Source organism: Pagrus pagrus (assembly GCF_965226575.1).
Source record: "Pagrus pagrus genome assembly, chromosome: 3".
NCBI classification, from domain to species: Eukaryota; Metazoa; Chordata; class Actinopteri; order Spariformes; family Sparidae; genus Pagrus; species Pagrus pagrus.
In genome coordinates, this window is record NC_140187.1 from 5,671,453 (window position 1) to 5,690,567 (window position 19,115).

At 40.1% G+C, this 19,115-nt stretch overlaps 1 protein-coding gene across 1 annotated transcript; it reads left to right on the forward strand.

The window, feature by feature from the left end:
* Nucleotides 1–947: 947 nt before the first annotated feature.
* dennd6a (DENN/MADD domain containing 6A) lies at nt 948–19,019 on the forward strand. The gene is made up of 19 exons (XM_084348602.1): nt 948–1,356; nt 2,965–3,003; nt 3,250–3,292; nt 6,078–6,190; nt 6,295–6,375; nt 6,629–6,734; nt 7,384–7,463; nt 8,404–8,463; nt 8,621–8,676; nt 9,904–10,026; nt 10,456–10,551; nt 10,667–10,761; nt 10,949–11,014; nt 11,177–11,241; nt 11,342–11,431; nt 11,729–11,892; nt 12,143–12,245; nt 12,399–12,473; nt 12,756–19,019. Exons 1-19 carry the CDS (start codon nt 1,126–1,128, stop codon nt 12,885–12,887), a joined length of 1,818 nt encoding a protein of 605 aa, XP_084204728.1. The 5' UTR covers nt 948–1,125; the 3' UTR covers nt 12,888–19,019.
* The last annotated feature ends 96 nt before the right edge of the window (nt 19,020–19,115 follow it).

A 19,115-nucleotide genomic window follows, 5' to 3' on the forward strand; every position in this document is an offset into this window, starting at 1 on the left:
TTGGGTCAACGGAGGCTGCACCCCTTCCCTCTGTGAGCACCCCCACACTGTTTCATCCATCTGTTTGCTCAGTGATAGAGCTATTAAAGGATTTAGATAAAGCTGATTTACTGCCTTGTTCCTGAGAGTCAGGCTGTAATTGAAGAAGTAATTCATCCAATGATGTGAGTTACACTCAGTGTGAAGGGGCAGAATGCAGATCCAGCAGAGCAGGTGCCAAAGTACTTTACAGTAAATACGAGCAGCTGCATGATACAGTCAAAAAACAATATTGTGATATTTGACAACAGATATTATGATTACGATAAGAGTCGTGATTAGTGGGAATTTTGTGCATCACAATTTTCATATTCAGTTAAAAAACTTCAAGTCAGAAATCATAATGTGACTTTGATGACAGTTTGTTTTTATATACTACAGTAGTTTGGGCTGAACAAAGTCCATCAGTATGTAATTCTTAGGTTAAAAAAAAAAAAAAAAGTCACTCACTGAGCAAGTGAAACTTGCACATTTGACTTGATATCTAAATATTATGAAAATCTAAATTTTGATTTGATATTTCATAGTTTTGACTTAAAAAGACACAGCTTTAGACTTATATTATATGTAATGATCAATCCAGAATGTTTACTTTTGTCATAGTTTTGAGTTCAAATGTCAGAATTTGACTTCGGCTTTCTCTAAAGGGCTTGACTTGTCTCATTATCGTTACTTAGAAAGTCAATAGTTTGACTTAATATCTCATACTTTCAAAAGATTACAAGGTACATTTACTGTCATCTTTATAAACAGTAGTATTTTCAGTTTAATCATTCCTAACTTTTCATTTTTTTTCACTTCCTGGAGAAAATTATCTCCCACACTGTAGTTTCCGGAACTCTGTCTGGACTTGAATACAACTCAGTGCCAGGGACGGCCTTACGTGAGGACGTTGCACGTCTCGTCATCACGTCGTACGTACGCTCCTGCTCCTGTGCTGTGCTAGCTAAGTGGCTACTCTCTGTACCGCTGCCTGCCTCCTGTTGTTGTGACCCGAGGGACACTAACTATAAATCCCGGTAAACTTTAATTAGAAAGTCGATAACATTCTCCAGAGCGCCTGAGTGTCCGTGTCGGGCCGTCACCATGGCTCTGCAAGGCCCGGAGGAGCTGGGGGAGCAGGTCGAAGAGCCGGAGGATCTGGACGACCAGGACGCTAGTAGCATCTCTCCGGCCGAGGAGATAACTCTGCCTCCCGGGCCTGGAGGCGACGATGAGCCGGAGGAGGCTCTTCTGTTGCCCTGGGACCGCTTCTCCGCATGGCTGCACTGCATCTGCGTGGTCGGCTTCGACCTGGAGCTGGGACAAGCGGTGGAGGTGAGGCAGAGGGATCCGCCGGGGACAGCCGGGGCATGAAAGTCCACTACAGTGCAGCTGAAATGTGCCTAAGTTAGCAGTTATGGAAGGCTCGGACTATTTCCTGGAATGGAGCACACAAACCTCTCAGTGAAGCTGTGTGTTTGGTCCGTTGTTTAGCTGTTACTTGGTCTACCAGTGTGGACATGTTTACTCACACGTGCCACTAAAACAGCAGTATATTTAGTTTTACTGTAGGACAGCGAGTCCGTTACTGGATATTGTTTATCGTAGCCAAGGTGACCAGTGTGTGCTTTCTCTCCTGGAGTTAGTCTGTTCCAGCATCATCAGTTCAGCTTCTCCTTTTCATGGATGCTAAAAGTCTCCATCACACTCGCACACACACTCAAACAATCCCACTGTTGGTCACCAAAGCTAACAACACACACCTGTGATCCTGAACATGAGTTGTGGAGACAGAATCAACAAGCTGATAAGACACTTTGAACAAACATTGCATGTGTTAAAGGAGCACTCTGTTGTTCTGGGGCAGAAATGTTCATCAGAAGAGAAAGATCTTCATCGACTCATTTTTTCTTTTTAATTCAAACTAGATAAACAAACTCTTTGTTTTTTACGTAAGCCGAATAAACAAACTGACCTTAAAGGACAACACAATTTCATACTGTTCTACTTTGTTTGTATGTGGCGGACCCTGCCACCGTTCTAGCTTCAAACTGTGTTCTGAGAACCTTATTTTCCTGTGAGATCGGCTTGTTTATTAGGTTATGGATGAAGTAAATATTTCTAAGTTTGTATTATTACCTCATTAATATTGTCTGAGTTTGCATTTCTTCTCCAAAACTACATAGTGCTCCTTTAGTATGCACTAACGTAGGTTCAGACTCCTGCCAGACTTTCTCTTTCTCTTATCAGCTGAGCAACACAAAGACCGCAGAGCCTGCTTTCGTTTTTGATTAGAGCAGTTTGTCATTTTCATTTTCTGACTGAATAATATCCGTTTCCTTTCCAAGGAGAGCGTGTCAGCAAAATGTTATGGCTGTGGGGTTTACAGACGTTTTCAAAACACTATTTACCGTTTAAAGTTGTTGCTGATTAATTTTCTGATTAAATAATCGCTTGGTTGACTTATCATTGCAGCTACTTTTGCAGCAGTAAGTACTACTGCAAAAATCTGATTAACAAGACGGCAATTATGATCAGACATTAAACCTTTAGTACTTTTTCAATATTTTCAATACTTTGTCCACTACATGGACTAATTTCAGTCAAAACCTGGTCATAGATGTTTTATCAAGATTTTATTTATAGCTGAACTTTACAGTGCATCAATCCACACTACTTGTAAACTCTTTATCTGAAATTTTGTAACAAGTTTTAACCCAATACCTCATCACGAGATTCATAATATTGGTATATTTTAATATGTTGACTGCTAATCGTGACAAAATCAAGTGAAGCAAAATGGCAGATTGCACTTACAGAGAGTAGTGGACCCAGTGACATCAGACAGATGGATACATGTTGGTTAAGACGTTTGAAACACTTGTGCTGATGTTGTGTGTTGTAAATGCTGCTGTGTGTTAACTCGGTTCATTTGTCTTTCAGGTGATTTATCCTCATCATTCCAAACTGTCAGAGAAAGAGGTGAGTCAGACTGACTGGGTGGGATTTTTAAATAAAAGACTTAATTTTAAAGATATATAATATATATTCTTTTTGTAAATAAAGTTATCACATGCTGTAATATTTTGCATATTCATCATAATGATAATCGTTAATCTCCTATTGCTGTCTGTTGTTTGTCATTTGCGTTTGTTTTTTGAATGACTGCATGAACCTGAGATGACGCAATAAAGAGGACAAAAACAATCAAAATCTTTTTTCTTACAGAAAACGAGCATCTGCTACCTTTCCTTTCCTGACTCCAACTCAGGTCAGTGTCCCGTCGCAGCCTTTTAAACTTCCATCTGACATCTCAGACACCAATGTGAAGACTTCAGCTTGATTTTAAGTTGACATGTCAGATTAAAAGACGGGTTATGCAACAAAACCGCTCGTTCCTATGACGTGCTAGCCGACCACATCAGAAGGCAAAAGAATAATAGCGCTTCAGAAAAGCCACAGTTGAAGTGTTGATCTCTGTCCTACATTCGAAAAAGACACAGTAGTTGCATGAAGAATTAAAAAAGAGAGCTAGATAGAGAAGCAAACAACAATATAACATTTTTATTATTTACTGTTCAGACAACACAGTGAACAACACAACATACTGTTGACCAAGATTATATTGTAGTGCTGGATTTTTAGTAGTTCATAATTATGGATGCAACAACAAGATATTTTCACAGTAAAATAACAATCCCAGACATGTTATCATGGTGTACGTTATTACACAATTATTATTATTACTGTCAGTTATAGTCACCCTGAAAGGAACGGAAACCGAATGTTTTCTTTTTGGTTGAACAAACACTTTATTATAATTTCACACATTACTACGTCCTGACAGACAAACTTGATATAAACTTTGCATGATAATAGCTAAACAGTTTAGCCGGAATCGGTGCACTGCTGCAACTCTATTTGCAATATTACAAATGTCATTGTGATTCTGAAACTTCACCTTGAAGCTTTGGTTTCACTGGTTGCCTTTAATTTTTGTTTAAATTATAATTGTTTGGCTCAGCAGCTACAGTCTGAGACCATTTAGAAAAGCTATCAAACACTTCTGAACAATCAATGTATCACTGAGGTCAGGATAAAGTGCGGCAGGGATTGTTTTACACGCACATGTGAACACACACCTCTGTGAAATGATGTGTGTGTCTGCAGGTGTGTGGCTGTGTTGACTGTGAGTCAGCAGAGCTGACGTCCCTGCTGCCCTCAGGATGACGACAGGATTAGGACAGAATGCTTACAGGGCTGGTAGATAAATATATACTGTAGGTGTGTGTCAGAGAGAGACAACACGCTACACCTGCAGCTCTCTCTCTCTCTCTCTATCTCACATAATTCAGTCTCACATCTTGATCAGAGCTGGTATCATTTGTCTTTAATTTACTTGATTTTTATGAAGGTCAGGAACCTCAAGTGCATTCTTAAAGGAGAAGCAGCCCATCATCTGTTGTCTGAACTGCAGCACACAGGATGTGAAGTGCAGCAGTGAAGTGCTGATTCTCAGCTGTAGGAATGGGACCAAAAAGGCGACAGAATTAGAATAAAAGTTTATGGTTAGCTAGTTTTATAGTTTTGATCAGGTCGTTAAACAGAGCTCAAACCAGCAGACATGAAACATCATAAAACCAACTGAGCTTTAACCATCGAAGCAATAAATGAGCCAGATTAAGGTCTGAATTATAACATGACACAAGTGTCTTACACTGTTACAAAGTAGAGCTCTTTATATTTTTGTATGTCAGCAGTGGGGCTGCTAAAGAATAATATTAACAAATCAATTATCTTGTGATTCCTGGAAATAAAGCCGCTGTTCCTCCAAACTTCTGACTTTTCTGTCTGTGATGATCAAGTGAATTCCTCGACCTGATTTCTTCTTCACTTTCTTTTTTGCTAACGGGGTCCTCAGACCTCAGACACAGAAAATGCTGATCACAGTATCCACACACTCTAATTAAGGTCAACACAGAAATAAAATGAAGACAATTGGGAGCCTGTTGGGTCGATTCAGACTGAGACTTCAGCTACTGATGTCCTGTTTCATGCTCGGTAGTCTTGAATGCAACCCGACTAGATGATGTCATGGAGTCTTGGCAGAGCTTTGGGAAGTGTGTGTGTGTCTGTATGTGTTTTATCTGAAATATCTTAAACTCTTCTGGCGTGTCTGCTGGAGAATGTGCAGAGGTCACGTGGGGGTTAAAGGCTGGTCGGTGCTTCATCGTGCACTTCCTTTTTTCCTCTTTTTTTTTTTTTTTTTTGCTTCCTCTTCCTGTTTGTTTAAAAATCAGGAGGAAACCAGGAAGACACCGAAGAGCCAACTGCTGCAAATTGAAAATACCTCCAAGTCAAAGCAAAATATCAACTCGGTGGTTGTATGTGTAGCTCAGCTTATAAAAAGTTCATAAACAGTCTAAAAGTTTGTCCAGCAGCCGTGAAATGGTTTGCTCCATAATTAAACATGATCTAAAAAGCAGCTCGTACACTGCACAGCTCCAATATCCTAATAATTTAATGCACCAGTAGACATTTTGAGCAAACCTGCTCTTCATCAGACTCAGTCTAAACTGTCTGTATGTTTTGCTCACTTTTGAATCAACACCTGCCCCTTTTTGGCTCGGATGTTCGTGTACACTTCTATTTTTGCTTCATACTTTACCCATAGATTTAAGAGAATTGAGGCTGAAGGTCATTTTTGCTGATGTTCGCTGATGACGAGGCAGTTGGCCTTTTTTAGAAAAAAGATCTTGTAAATAAAGCTGCGTTTTTGACTCCAACCCAAGCTCCTTTGGTTTGAAATTGAAATTTTGGGATTAATGTTGATCAGGCTAAAGCAAAGACAATTGTGCCAGGATTGTTGAAACAGTTGAAACAGAGGTTTTAATCATGTTGTGGTGGAATAATTGCCCCGAATCTCATAATGAAATGATTTTTTTCACCTGTTGTGTCACCTGTTGATCTTAATATGTATTTTAACGATGTCACAGGCAAAAAGTCAGGCATTGTGTTCCCATGGTAACTACACCGTCACTCTGCTGTGTTCCCAGGTTGCCTTGGCGACACCCAGTTCTGTTTCCGCTTCCGTCAGGGTTCCAACAGGAAGTCGTCGCTGGGCTGCTTCCTGGAAACCACCGACCGGGACGCACCGCCCTGTCTGAAGGTTGTGACTCACGCACACACAACACATATAGATACACAGCAATATACATACCGAGTCTGGTTAAATGATCTAAAAATCTGATTGTGTGTGTGTGTGTGTTGCAGAGGGAACAGGGCCATTACTATGGTTACGTGTACTTCCGTCAGGTGCGAGACAAATCCCTGAAGAGAGGATACTTCCAGAAGGTCAGTGTCAGACTGCAGCTCACCCTCAACACAACAAAAACTATGTTTCTGGGTGTTGGACTGTTTGTCCCAAACAAAACATTTTATAGAGAAGTTACTGAGAGAATAATCAATACTGAAATATATAATGATCAGTATGCAGTATATTCCTCACATTACAATATCAAACATCTTACAGGAAGGCTCAGTGGTCAGAGGTTTAACAGGAATCACTGATGTCATATTTAATTATGTTCTCGTGTCTCTCTTTCAGTCTCTGGTCCTGATCAGTAAGCTGCCCTATGTGACCTTCTTCCACTCCCTGTTGAAGATCATGGCTCCAGAATACTTTGAGAAACAGGAGCCCTGTCTGGAGGCTGGTACGTCTGATCACCTGTCTCTACCTGTCTGTCTCTGTCTGTCTCTAAAATCCACAGAAACTTTCCAGAAACAGCGTCCCTTTAACTCCAGATAATCCTCAAAACACTGTTGACAGTTTTAATTTTAGCTACTTTCCACTGAAGAAATGGTCCCTCTTACAACTATCCACCATGTAATTTGGGAGTTCATCAGGAGAAGAAATCTGTTTCTGGAGAGATGTGATGCTCTTCTGTTTTTCCACTGACATTTTTCTATTATTGTTAACCTCCATTGTATTGTGTTGAAGGCAGAAATCTCAGATCTCTCAAAACCTGGACAAATTAACAAAAACTGTCGATGTGGAGGGATTTATTCATCTCTTGTCTTTTGTAAACTTCTTTGTAATTCCAGTTAAGATCGGATAAATTAACTCCTCCCTCAACATCTCACTGAAACACTTTCAACAAAGCCTGAATCAGCGTGTCTAGTGTTGTCCCAGTGAAATATACATTCCCTACTTCATGGAAGAAGGATTTATTGCAGGGCAGTTGTATTAGACTATCAGCTGAGTGTGGATGAACTTTCTTAACTGTGTGTGGCCTCATGGTGAGAGCTTTGCTCTGTCGAGAGTGAATTCTGATTCAGATCGCTGTTGTTGTTGATTGACAGCTTGTAATGATATAGACCGCTGGCCGACGCCCCATCCTGGACGAATCCTCACGCTGCCCATCATGGGCGTGGTCATCAAGGTACTCAAACACACGCACACACACGAACACACACACTGAATGAGTGGAGACAAGTAGATGTGTCACTTTGACGTGTCAGGGCAGGTAAGGCACAGGTGCAACTGATAACATTAGCGACGGCTCATGAACTCGGCTGGGCCCTGCAGGTAATGTTAATGTAATTAGTTACACCTGCGTTTGACAAGTCAGAATGTCCTTCAGGAGAAATCCTGTTGAGTTTCTTTTAACCCTTCTGAAGCACAGGAAGAGGCGGTTCCTGGACTTCTGTGGATGGAGCACGATCATGAGACAAAAAGCAGCTTGCACACCGCACAGCTGCATCATCCAAATTATTTACTGCAACAAAGCAGTCGAACTTTTGAGCAAGTGACACTGCACAACGTGATTTTGATTAAATATCACTACGTTAAGTTTGAATATGGTCATTTTTCCTGACGTAGGCATTTGTCTCACATTACTCATGGTTGTCAAAATTTTAAAAAATCCAACGATAATTTCTGTTTTAATAGTTTCTGATAAATTAACAAAAACGTGGCTTTACAACCCTCCAGGGTTTTGCAGATTTTTCAGAAGGCTTTGTGGGACCACTGGTGAACTGGGATCACTGGACTAAGGTCCTGTTCTGCTGAAGGAAAACACGGCTCAGAACACAACCACAACCAAAGCCACCCTCATGAAAGTACACTGTACTGTGTCAACAACATTTTTATCATATTTTGGAGCATAAACAAGTGATAGGATGCCCAAAATACCACGACTGAGTGACTCATGACTCGTGTTCTCTCCTTGTGCAAACAATCATGCGGACAAAACTAACTAACGTTTTCACTATCATCCGATCTGTGATATAAGCGAGCTGAAGCAGTGTGGTGTTAATATTCAGAGTAATAATCTGTGTTTAACTGTTTGCTGATGAGTGTTTAATTGTGTGCTGCTGCAGGTTCGCATCCCAACCTGTTACGACAAACCAGGAACCTCACAGCTGGTCCAGTCCGGGCAGGTGATCACACACAAAATCATACTCGCACGCGTAAAAAGAAGTGTTTTCTAAGTGAAGAAGTTGTTCTTCAGTATTTGTCTTTGTGTATTAATCTTTACGTGACGTGTGTGAACATAAACTGAACATGTGATTACTGTTTGTGTGTCTGTTTTTTCAGAGTGACAGTCAGGTGTCCATCGTGCTCCCAACCATCCATGAAGTCGACCTCTTCAGGTGAGACCTGCAGTCACGTGTCTGTGTCACGCTCTGTCCCCACCTGCTGTTCAGTGGTGGTATTGCAGTAGTTATCCTCTGTTTAACATGCTGATGCTTGGTGAGGAAAAACATCTTTTCTCCTAAAGATTACCTACCTTCATTGCAGTTTTCAGTTTGTGTTTCTAAAACTAAAACTGTAGACTTGTAGAGTTGGTGTCCTTATTCACAGAACTCCTCCACAGGGTCAGCGTGACCTGCATGAATAGTCATGGTCACTGTTAAAAGGTCAGTTTTACTGTTTTTGTCGCAGCACTGTCACCCTGCTGTGTTCATTTGCATATTCTGCATTCAGGTCAAAAAAGGACAAGAGCCACCTCCTGCTCACATTCAGGTTGCTTTGTTTCTTCTGCTCTCAGGCAGCTCTGAAAGGACTCCTGAAGTAGAAACAGGCCAGAAAGAAAACCGTAAAACTGGATGTGACTAATGAAAAACAGCAGTATAAAGCAAACTAACAGAGGTGTTTGACCTTATCAGGAGTATTTGGAAACAAAAAACACCTCCGGCTTCGTTTGTGTGTAAAGTCGAAGAAGGAAACTAAGTCAGGTCAAAGCTTTTATTGTCATATGCAGAGTTAAAGAAGGGAGTTTCCCTCCACAGTGACATTCTTCCTTTGCCTTTCACTATAAATGCTGAAAACACAAGTTATGAATATATACAGAATATGTATATCATGGTGATAAAATGGCCGTTATCAGTACCAACGTACAGTAAAATACAAATGCACAGTATCATACAAAATAAATATCGATACAGATCTAAAATATCAGTTCAATCAATGAAATTCTGTGCAAAAACTCACATATAGTAGTACATACAAATATAAAAAAAAAAAACAAGGTGTTCAAGAGTGGAGCTAGCAAAGATGCCTGCCATGGTGGGCGCCATCTTGGACAACTAATGCTTACTGTGTACTCCCAGTCCAAAATAAATATTCAGCAGAGCAAAGAAATTGTATTTATTTGTTCTGTCAGTAAAATTTGTGCTGCGAAATCAGACAATAACTAATAACTATTGTAACTGGCCACTGAACTAAAGCTATACTAACACTAATGTCACCATATTGTGTTTTGGTAGGGAAGGAAACAGTCCTATATTCTCTCTAAACCTTGAATTTACACTCTCTCTCTCTCTCTCTCTCTCTCTCTCTCTCTCTCTCTCTCTCTCTCTCTCTCTCTCTGTCTCCAGGTGTTTCTACCCAGTGTTCTTCCACATCCAGATGCTGTGGGAGCTGGTGTTGCTAGGGGAGGCACTCGTTGTCATGGCGCCGTCGCCAGCAGAATCATCAGATACTGTGCTGGCATTGGTCAGGTGAGTTGGAGAGGGTTCGGGGCAGGCCATTGAGCCAGCAGCTTGACATTTTACAGCAAATTTGAAGTTTAATCAACTTCAGTGTGTATAAAATGTCCAGAACCAAGTCTTCATGTGTCTTTAGTACAGCTAAATGTAGCAGTTCACCTCACTGGTGGACTCGGAGGGAACACCGAGGGGGTAATCACAGTGAAAATGCCTTCTTGGATGCCTTTCCAGCAGATCTCAAACATCCTGAGTCCACCCATGTTTCACATCATGATCTCAGTTTTAAGTTTTGGGCTTTCTTGGTGAACGTTGTTTCATTTTTCTTTTCTATCAGTGCTGATTGTATTTAGTTAAACTGCAGCTGTCTGTCCATAAAGCCACATGGAAGTTATTCAAACATTAAGATGTCTCTGTCTCTTGTCTTTGTCTCCCTCTCTGCAGCTGTATCTCTCCTCTGCGTTACTGCAGTGACTTCCGGCCGTACTTCACCATCCACGACAGCGAGTTTAAGGAGTACACCACCAGGACTCAGGCTCCGTGAGTGCTGTTTGTTCCTTGTTCCTGTTATCACACACAGATATTTGTTAGTATTTGCTGAAGTTATTGCAGAGTCAGCTGTGATCCGTCTCTCTGTTCTCGTCTCTTTCTACAGGCCCTCAGTCATTCTGGGAGTGACCAATCCCTTCTTTGCTAAAACCCTGCAGCACTGGCCGCACATCATCCGCATCGGAGACATGAAGCAAGCAGGTAGATGACAACGCTACAAGTCAAGAAGTTTTAAAATGTGTTGCTTGTCTTTCATTTATAAAAGACAAATGTTAATGCAGCTAACGACAACTGAAAACCCCCAGAGATGTACACTGTACGCAGAAACTGAAACTTACCTGAACCGTCTATCTAATGTTTCCTCTTTCCATCTGTCGGTTCCTCTCAGGAGAGATGGCCAAGCAGATGAAAGTCAAGAAACTGAAAAACCTCAAAACTCTGGACTCTAAACCTGGTAAATACTTCATTGTTTTGTCATGTGAAGCACCTCACAAAGCTGCAGCTCACATTCACATTTATGAGGCCGCAGATTCTCCACCAGAGGGAGCTGTTCAGTCACTGTCAGACCAGCTTCTGTTTCTTCATCTGTGTGTGTGTGTGTGTGTGTGTGTTGCAGGTGTGTACACTGCATACAAGCCGTATCTGAACAAAGATGAAGAAATCATCAAACAGCTTCAGAAGGTAAGACCTCCATGTCCTGCACATCACTTCACTTCTTTTATTGAATGAGTGGAGCGATGCACTTCAGTCCTTTTTTAATTTTTGGTTGGTTGTTTTTCAGGGCGTTCAACAGAAGAGACCCTCGCCGGCCCAGAATGCAATTCTTCGGCGCTACTTCTTAGAATTGACGCAGAGCTTCATCATTCCTCTGGTAGCGAACAATGATTTTTTAAAATTATTATATCTGTTTGTTAATTAAGATGGTCTCATAGTGATATGGTGCTGCTTGTGTGTCCCAATGTCACCTTTTTAACCATCCATGATAGGAGCAGGGCCGATGATGGTAACAAAATACTCCATCATTAGTCATCTTTGGGCCCCACTAAAGGATCTCAACCCCCATGCTGAGAAACACCGTTCTAAATCAAGTGTTTCCTGTGTTCGGTCAGTGCTGCCGCAGGGTCGACCTGAAATAATAACTCGGTGAGCGTGTGTTTGTGTGTTACAGGAGCGGTACGTGGCCAGTCTGATGCCCCTGCAGAAGTCCATCAGTCCCTGGAAGAGTCCTCCTCAACTGCGACCGTTCATCCAGCAGGACTTCATGAAGACGCTGGAGAAGGCTGGACCTCAGCTCACATCCAGACTGAAAGGAGACTGGATAGGACTCTACAGGTACACACACACACACACACTTCATATAATCCAGCTGAAAAAAAGCCAGGAGGTAAATGGAGAGAAAAACAGGCCTCAAACATAGGCTCAAATGGCAAATTGACTTCCTGTTTGGTAGTATTTTAAGATCAAACATCAGCAGGAAGTGTTGAGTTTAATCATAGTAAAGCCATGCAGAACGATAGTTGATCAGTGTTGTATAAATGCACGTTATCCCGAGCATCACGTGTGTTTTTCTTTGCGTCTGAAGGCATTTCCTCAAGTCTCCCAACTTTGACGGCTGGTTCCGCAACAGGAGGAGAGAGATGACCCAGAAACTGGAGGCTCTGCACCTTGAGGCGCTTTGTGAGGAGGTGAGGCGGGATGGGAAAAGGGAATGAGTGTGACAACTTGTAATGTTGTCTTCCTGAGTTTCCTGCTGAGAATCCAATTAATGCACCCATATTTAATGACGCCTGGGAATCACTCATCCTCATTAGTATCTGTGTGTGTCTGTTTGTCTTCAGGATCTGCAGCAGAGAGTTCAGATGCACTCTGAGGTGGAGACAGTCGACCTGGTTCTGAAGCTGAAAGACAAACTGGTCAGTACGAACTCATCTGAGGCTCATTAACTCTGCATCTTTCTGATTAATCACAGTTGTTGCTGTTACTGATGGAAATGATCATCAGAAGTACGGAAATAAGTCCAAAGTTGTAATAAACCAGAATTATCTTAAATCTACTAGTTGCAGCATTTGGATCTGAAATGCTTAATTGTAATGTGTCACTAGGGATTTAATTTAAAACAATAGATGATTAGCGCTAATAAAATGTGTATAATGATTATAACACTGATGTTCACACTCTGCTGCTCTCTGCTGCAGACTCAGGCGGAGAAGGAGCAGCTCCCGGTGCGTCCGGGGACCGTGGCCAAACTGAGAGCCCACATCGAGGCCGTCATCCTGGCCTTACCAGAGGACCTGCAGGGCATCCTCCACAAGCCCTCCACACCCTGACCTGTAACCCCTCGGTCTGCAACTCTAACCCACGTTTGAGCTTGTTTTAAAGTTTGGGGGTTAGTGGCTCCCATGTGGATGGACTCCCGTTTACTCAGACTGGATCACAGTTTGAGGACCTCGTCTGGTCTAGAGTGGAAAGCACACGGTGCATTTTTGTTTCCCTAAATTTACATCCAACTTCAGTTATATTATCTTTTCCCCCAAACGGCTGCTGTGGCAGCTCGGTGGATTTCAGACCAAATCTGTCCCTCAGTGATCATGTGGTATACAAACATCCAGCTGGAGCAGGCCGGAGCTGCACGACGTGAACTCCTCTGAAGGGTTTTCAGAAGGTGGAAGAGCATTTAAAAATCACGAGGAGACATTATGTCAAGGACGGAGCTCTTGATGTATTTCTGATTCGTCACAGCTTCGGTCTTTCAGCGTGCAGCTCACTACTTAAGGTCGGTCTGAGCCTGTGGTGGCCTGTGTGCAAAAGGATTTATCATCAGCTTGGAGGTAAGAGCAGGAAGATGAGCCCAGCTGACCTTTGACCCTCAGCATTTTTACCTCTTGACATTTTGATTTTCACTTTTTTTAACTTGACGACGGACTGCTGCAGTCCAGTGGAACTGACTTTATTCCATTTTTAAGAAATGTTTTTAAAAGAAGTGCACTTCATCACTAACCGGACCAGTGTGCCCTTCTCACACACACACACACACACACACACAGTTATGCAAACAAACTGAACCGAGCAGAGCCAAGCAGTGCTTTATGATTAATTTTTACTACAGTGTTAAAACGCACACACACAGAGCATTAAGCACCAGCGACCCTGTAATAACCGTCGATGCAGTAATCGGCTCTTGTCTGGTGTGCTGTGGGAGCAGGTCACACCCATGTAACCACGTCACATGATCTCAATCTGAGGAAATATTCAAAACTGTCCTGAAATGTTCAAAAATCTTGGTGCGGGCTGTCATATTTGTACTTTTCTGAAGACTGAATTGACTCTGAATCACTTTTTTTTTTATTCCAACTGACTGAGCTCCCCCAAAGGTTGAGGAAAGTCTTTAGCGTGCTGGACTGTGAAACTGTGGAGGCCTGTTTCTGCCAAGAAAAAGAAAACAGAAGCCAATGAACAGTTAAAGGTGCACTATGTAGATTTGAGGAAGAAAAGTGGCTACCTTTCTAGGGTCAACAGGTGCTCTGCTCTCTTAATAACCCCCCCCGGGAACGAGTTGTTTATATGGCAATATATCAATGAAATATAACTGATTATTACCTTCTTAAAATTGTAAATATTAACTTTCTGATATTGATTTTTTTCCCCCCCTGAAACGACATAGTGCTCTTTTAATTTTCATCAACTTCTAAAATACTCAAAAGCTTCAAAATGTTTGGACACTAAGTTAAAGACATTTTTTTTTGTCTTTTTTAAGTTAAAATTATGAGACACTAACTCAGATTTATGTAAAAATATGAGATCCTGAATTAAGACTGAATGAAGTCGGAGTACATAATTTGAGTTATTGTTAAAGTAATACTTTTGAATTATGAACATGAAGTCTGACAGCTTTTATTCATTCACTTTGACTTACCATGAATATTTTCATTTTTGTCCATTTTTAAATATTTCATCTGTTGTTTTTCTTTTCTTTTCCTGGCAGAGACGAGCTTTTATAGTGAAACCTCTTTGATAAACTTGAGCTCGACGCAATACTACTTTCCTCACGTGTGACACAAGAAATGTATTTACTCAATCTGACTTCCACACTGCAAAAGTCATCTAATTGGATTAATTATGATCTTAATTCATTTGAGATTTTCCTTTAAAAGATTATGATTTATTTTGTGCTGTATAACATTTTGTAGGAGGATATTTTCAGCTCATTGATTTTGTGATGAAATCAAACGTCTCCAGTGGCTCCAGCTGTATGAAGCTTGGTACTAACACATGACTTGCACACGCAGATGAACCTGCACTCCCTCTTCACAAGCTGCTCTTTCAGACTCGGCTGACATTTCTATCTGAGACAGTCGAGGCTGGTTTCTACTTGGGACATGTTGCGTGACAAAAGTGAAGCAAGGTCAATAGTTGTAACACATTTTGAGAGTTTGTATTCTCACAGATGACGTTTGTTTCTCTCGACTGCGACTGGATGTGTGATTATGTGGTGAGAAAACAGACGATGATGTAAAAGTCTCATGTGCTGGTATCTGTTGCTCTGAATGTAAACACATATACGTGGGGCATGGCCTGTGGTTGCTGTACTAACAGTGTTTTATATATTATTATACTATTCCTGAATCCTCATTACAGTTTACGACAAGATTATTTAAGCCTTAACAGTCTCAGATTTTCCTCCCTGATTATCACGAGTACATTAATTTGAGATAAATCACATATTATAGAACCGTGACGATTACAACTAACTGACATTACAATGTTTTTCATGCTTCACCTATAATAAGACGTGTGTGTACAGTATGTTTCCAGACAGCAGTTAAACAATTACATGCTTATAGAAATTCAAAATGTCAACCAGAGACGACGCATTGCAACCCCAAATGTTGAGTTTGGTATGGAAGCCCATTTGTGCCAGTGAAAATAAGTTGAGAATGATTTAAAAAATAAAGAAAATGTTCTTGGTAAGTCAAAGTTATTGGATTCCAATTTTATAATTTTGATTTAAAAAGTCAAAAGCTTGATTTAGTAAATACAATTTTTAGTATTGGGATGTTTAGTATCTTGATTTTGACTTGTGATACTAGATTAATTCATAACTTGGACTAAAATAAAAATAATCTGGAGTTAGTATTCAGAAACCTAACTTGGTAAATCTTTAAAATTTGACTTCGTAAAGAAAATACTGATTTAATTTTGTCCAGATCAAAATAGTCTGATTTACTAAATCTCATAATTAAAATGTATGTTTTATCGACTATATCATAATTTGAATTTGGCTTGTCCACATTATTTACTCATTAATAATTGGGGCGTATAAATCTTGATTATGATTATAACATGACAATTCTGACTTACCACTTTTATTTCTGTCACTCCAAACTATTTTCTTCTTTTTGTATTTTGGTCAAATGTGCTTCCATAGCTCCTTGATAGATTCAATGACAATTTCCAGCTCTCACATCAGTTCACCTCCACAAACCGACAGAGAAAACTCCTGCAATAATGTCTAATAACTAACAACCAGGCATGTATTAACCAGCGTGCTTTGAGGAGAGGTCCTTCAGATGATTGGTGGCTGCACGGTGTTTAGTAAACTCTGTGGTGGCCTGTGTGCGTTACCCAACACTACAGCCAGCGGCGTTTTTAACTGATATGTAACAGGAGCGGCTTTTTGGGTTTGCTGGTGCCTTACAGGAATGAGAGCAGAACAAAATGAGAGCAGAACCAAAGACAATGAGTTAATCTGAATGAATGAGTTTTCCTGTAAAGATATTAAGAGCAGTGCTTCTGTCACTGCTGCTCACGGCTCAATGTTTGTTCTTACACTAAACTAAAATCTTTCTGCTGGAGCACCTCGTGAAACTGAACTCTGACGACCCTCCTGCTCAGGATCCTCTGTGTTGCCTTCAGACAAAAAACATAATCTGAAGTTTGTTTTTAGTTGGTTTCTCAGATGCGTTAAGACTAAATCCTGCAAAAAGTCACAGAGTCCTCTAAAATAACAGAAACCCAACAAACTCTGTTCTAAAAAAGGGACGACTGGCACTGCCCAGTCCATCAAAGCATCATTTTGCTGTATGTTTTAGCCCATTGACATCAAATTTTACTGCTTTATCCACTTCAGACTTACATTATTCCCCTACAAACCATTTGACCATTACAGGCCACATGTGGATGTTGAGAAAAGAGTAATGTCATTATCATCGATTATTACGATTGTTCAAAAACAAAACAAAAAAAGTGTTCTAGCAATTTTGGGGTTAAAGAAATGAAATGAAAATCCTTCATCTTAAAGCTTTTTAGGCCTTAGTTATGTGAAAACATAAACATTCCCTGACACCTAACGTTGTAAGAATTAACACAACCATATACTGAACAATGACAGCAATAACAACTAAACAGGTCGTTTAATTTATTACGGTAATTTGTATCTTCACACTGTAAATTAATTTGGCTTATTAGAAGAATATTTGTGGTTCTGGTTTTTGTAGTTTTTTTCAAAATGTTAAATGGACCTTTTTTGTCAGACATATGGATTGTGTTGTTTTTGTGTCATTTTCCTTTTAAGCCATCTTGTAACACATGTCATATAAATCCTTTTTTTTTTGTTTTTGTTGAGCAGAATTGTAAAGAAAAATAATGAAAATATGTGTTTGGTGGAAAAACCTGTGACATCTGGTTGTTGGGCAACCATGTAAGTTTTATATTTGTAAAAAAAAACAAACAACGTATTTTAACAACGTAGAGTTTTTTTAAGGAGGGCTATTCTCGTATTCCACTCTGTAGAGAATGAAGAGTTTTGTACATAATGGTGTAAAGTGAAAATAGCGGCCCAGATGTACAATAATTATTTTGGTATTAAAACAGATGTCTTACTAAATACAGAGATATAAATAAGAACTGTTCAATATAATGTTCATTTATCTTTCTTTGACTAATTACAATGTTGTTGAGACACCTTGACATTTTGAATTTGTAGTTAGTTTGCCAACAGCCACCATGGGAATGGAAAAGTTTTAGCATTTCTCTTTACTGATCCGGAGAATATCTCACTTACGTTGTCAACGTTTGCCAGAAAAACACTGATATAAGTTTTGCGAGCTGCTAATATACAGGGGTCAACTCTATCAGGTTTAAGTTACAGGTTTTGGTGACTGTTAAACGAGACGACGTCACTAACGCGGCTGTTTGCTGCGTATAATTATGTATCGTCACAGTCTTATATTTCATTAGTTTTACGACAAACTGCGACTCTGAGGTTGAAAAAATATCTTTTAAATTGACAAACAACATACGTGTGATTCATGACACAATTCAAACAGTAATACTTTGACATAAGGTCCCATGGTGGTCCACGGGAAGGGGCGAGACTTTGGCTCTTATATCTTGTCAGCTTGTTGTTTCCTTTGAGAACTGACAGTTGCTAGTTCGTTAGCTTTGGCGGCTACCCAGTGGTGTCAGTGAGTAACGGCTAACAGCCAGCTGATGCGGACAGAAGAACATTCGTAGCTGTCAAGCTAACTGTTGCTAAGTAATGCTAACAATACTTTAAAGGCGTTATTCGGTCAAAGTGCCAAAATATTTGACCTACACGTAAATCAAGTGCTGTTGGAGAAAAAAAAAACAAGACACTACAAATTCAAAATGTCAATGTAAGCTAATACAAGCTCATTTAGCCATTATGTTGCATAGCTACACATTATTTTGCTGCATTGACAATGTTTGTTGAAGCCATATTAACCACTACACTAAACCACTCCTATGGCCTGAAGGACTAAAGTTTTAATAAAAGAAGCCAGAAGAGGCATCAAGTTGCTCTCTATTGTTTCACATGACGGCCTATTGGGGTTTTTGTAAGCAAATTCAAAAATGAAGTCACATTGTTCTGTTAAACTTATTGTAACTTGAAGCTTTTTTGGAATATATTCACTGCTGATTGTCTTTCATGACATTGTTTTGCTTTTACAGTATTATAATAAATTCACACAGCGGCCATTTTGAATATTTGGGAAGTCTAACTCTGCACTACATAGCGTCTTCATGTCACAGTTTTCAAGTGGAAAAACATGTTAAAACAAATAGAATCCAGAGGAATATAGGTCCACATTTTAATATTTTAGCCTGTAACGTTAGCTAGTGTTAGCTCGCACTAGGTAGCCTAACGTTGGCAAAGTCTTGTACTGTGGTGAGCAGCTGGTTAGCTTTCCAGCTAGCTGTTAAAATAAAACCAGTTGTTCTTTTATTCATTGGAGTTTCTGACCAAATTATCAAGAAGGCTGCTGTGAGAATAGCATCAGAGGGCATTTTTCATGCAACATTTCAGGTTTGGTGAGGTCCTTGATTGTATTTGTTTATTATTATTTTGCTTATTTTCTGTTCTGCACTGACAGTAAGAGCTGACATGACTTCAACCATGGTGGTTATTTTTGTCATTAAACAGACAGCTTCCATTTTGATGAATGGTTTTGCCTGTTTTCTCTCACTGAGGTTTGTATGATTGTGTCCATTTTGAGCACACGGATAGCGAAACTGAACAACACTTAAAAACTGCA

Excerpts from the sequence above, each read along its gene's own strand:
- dennd6a (XM_084348602.1), top strand. The coding sequence starts at position 1,126 with ATGGCTCTGCAAGGCCCGGAGGAGCTGGGGGAGCAGGTCGAAGAGCCG. Across the intron at positions 12,246-12,398 it reads TTGAGGCGCTTTGTGAGGAG|GATCTGCAGCAGAGAGTTCA; the intron begins GTGAGGCGGGAT and ends GTTTGTCTTCAG. Across the intron at positions 12,474-12,755 it reads TGAAGCTGAAAGACAAACTG|ACTCAGGCGGAGAAGGAGCA; the intron begins GTCAGTACGAAC and ends TCTCTGCTGCAG.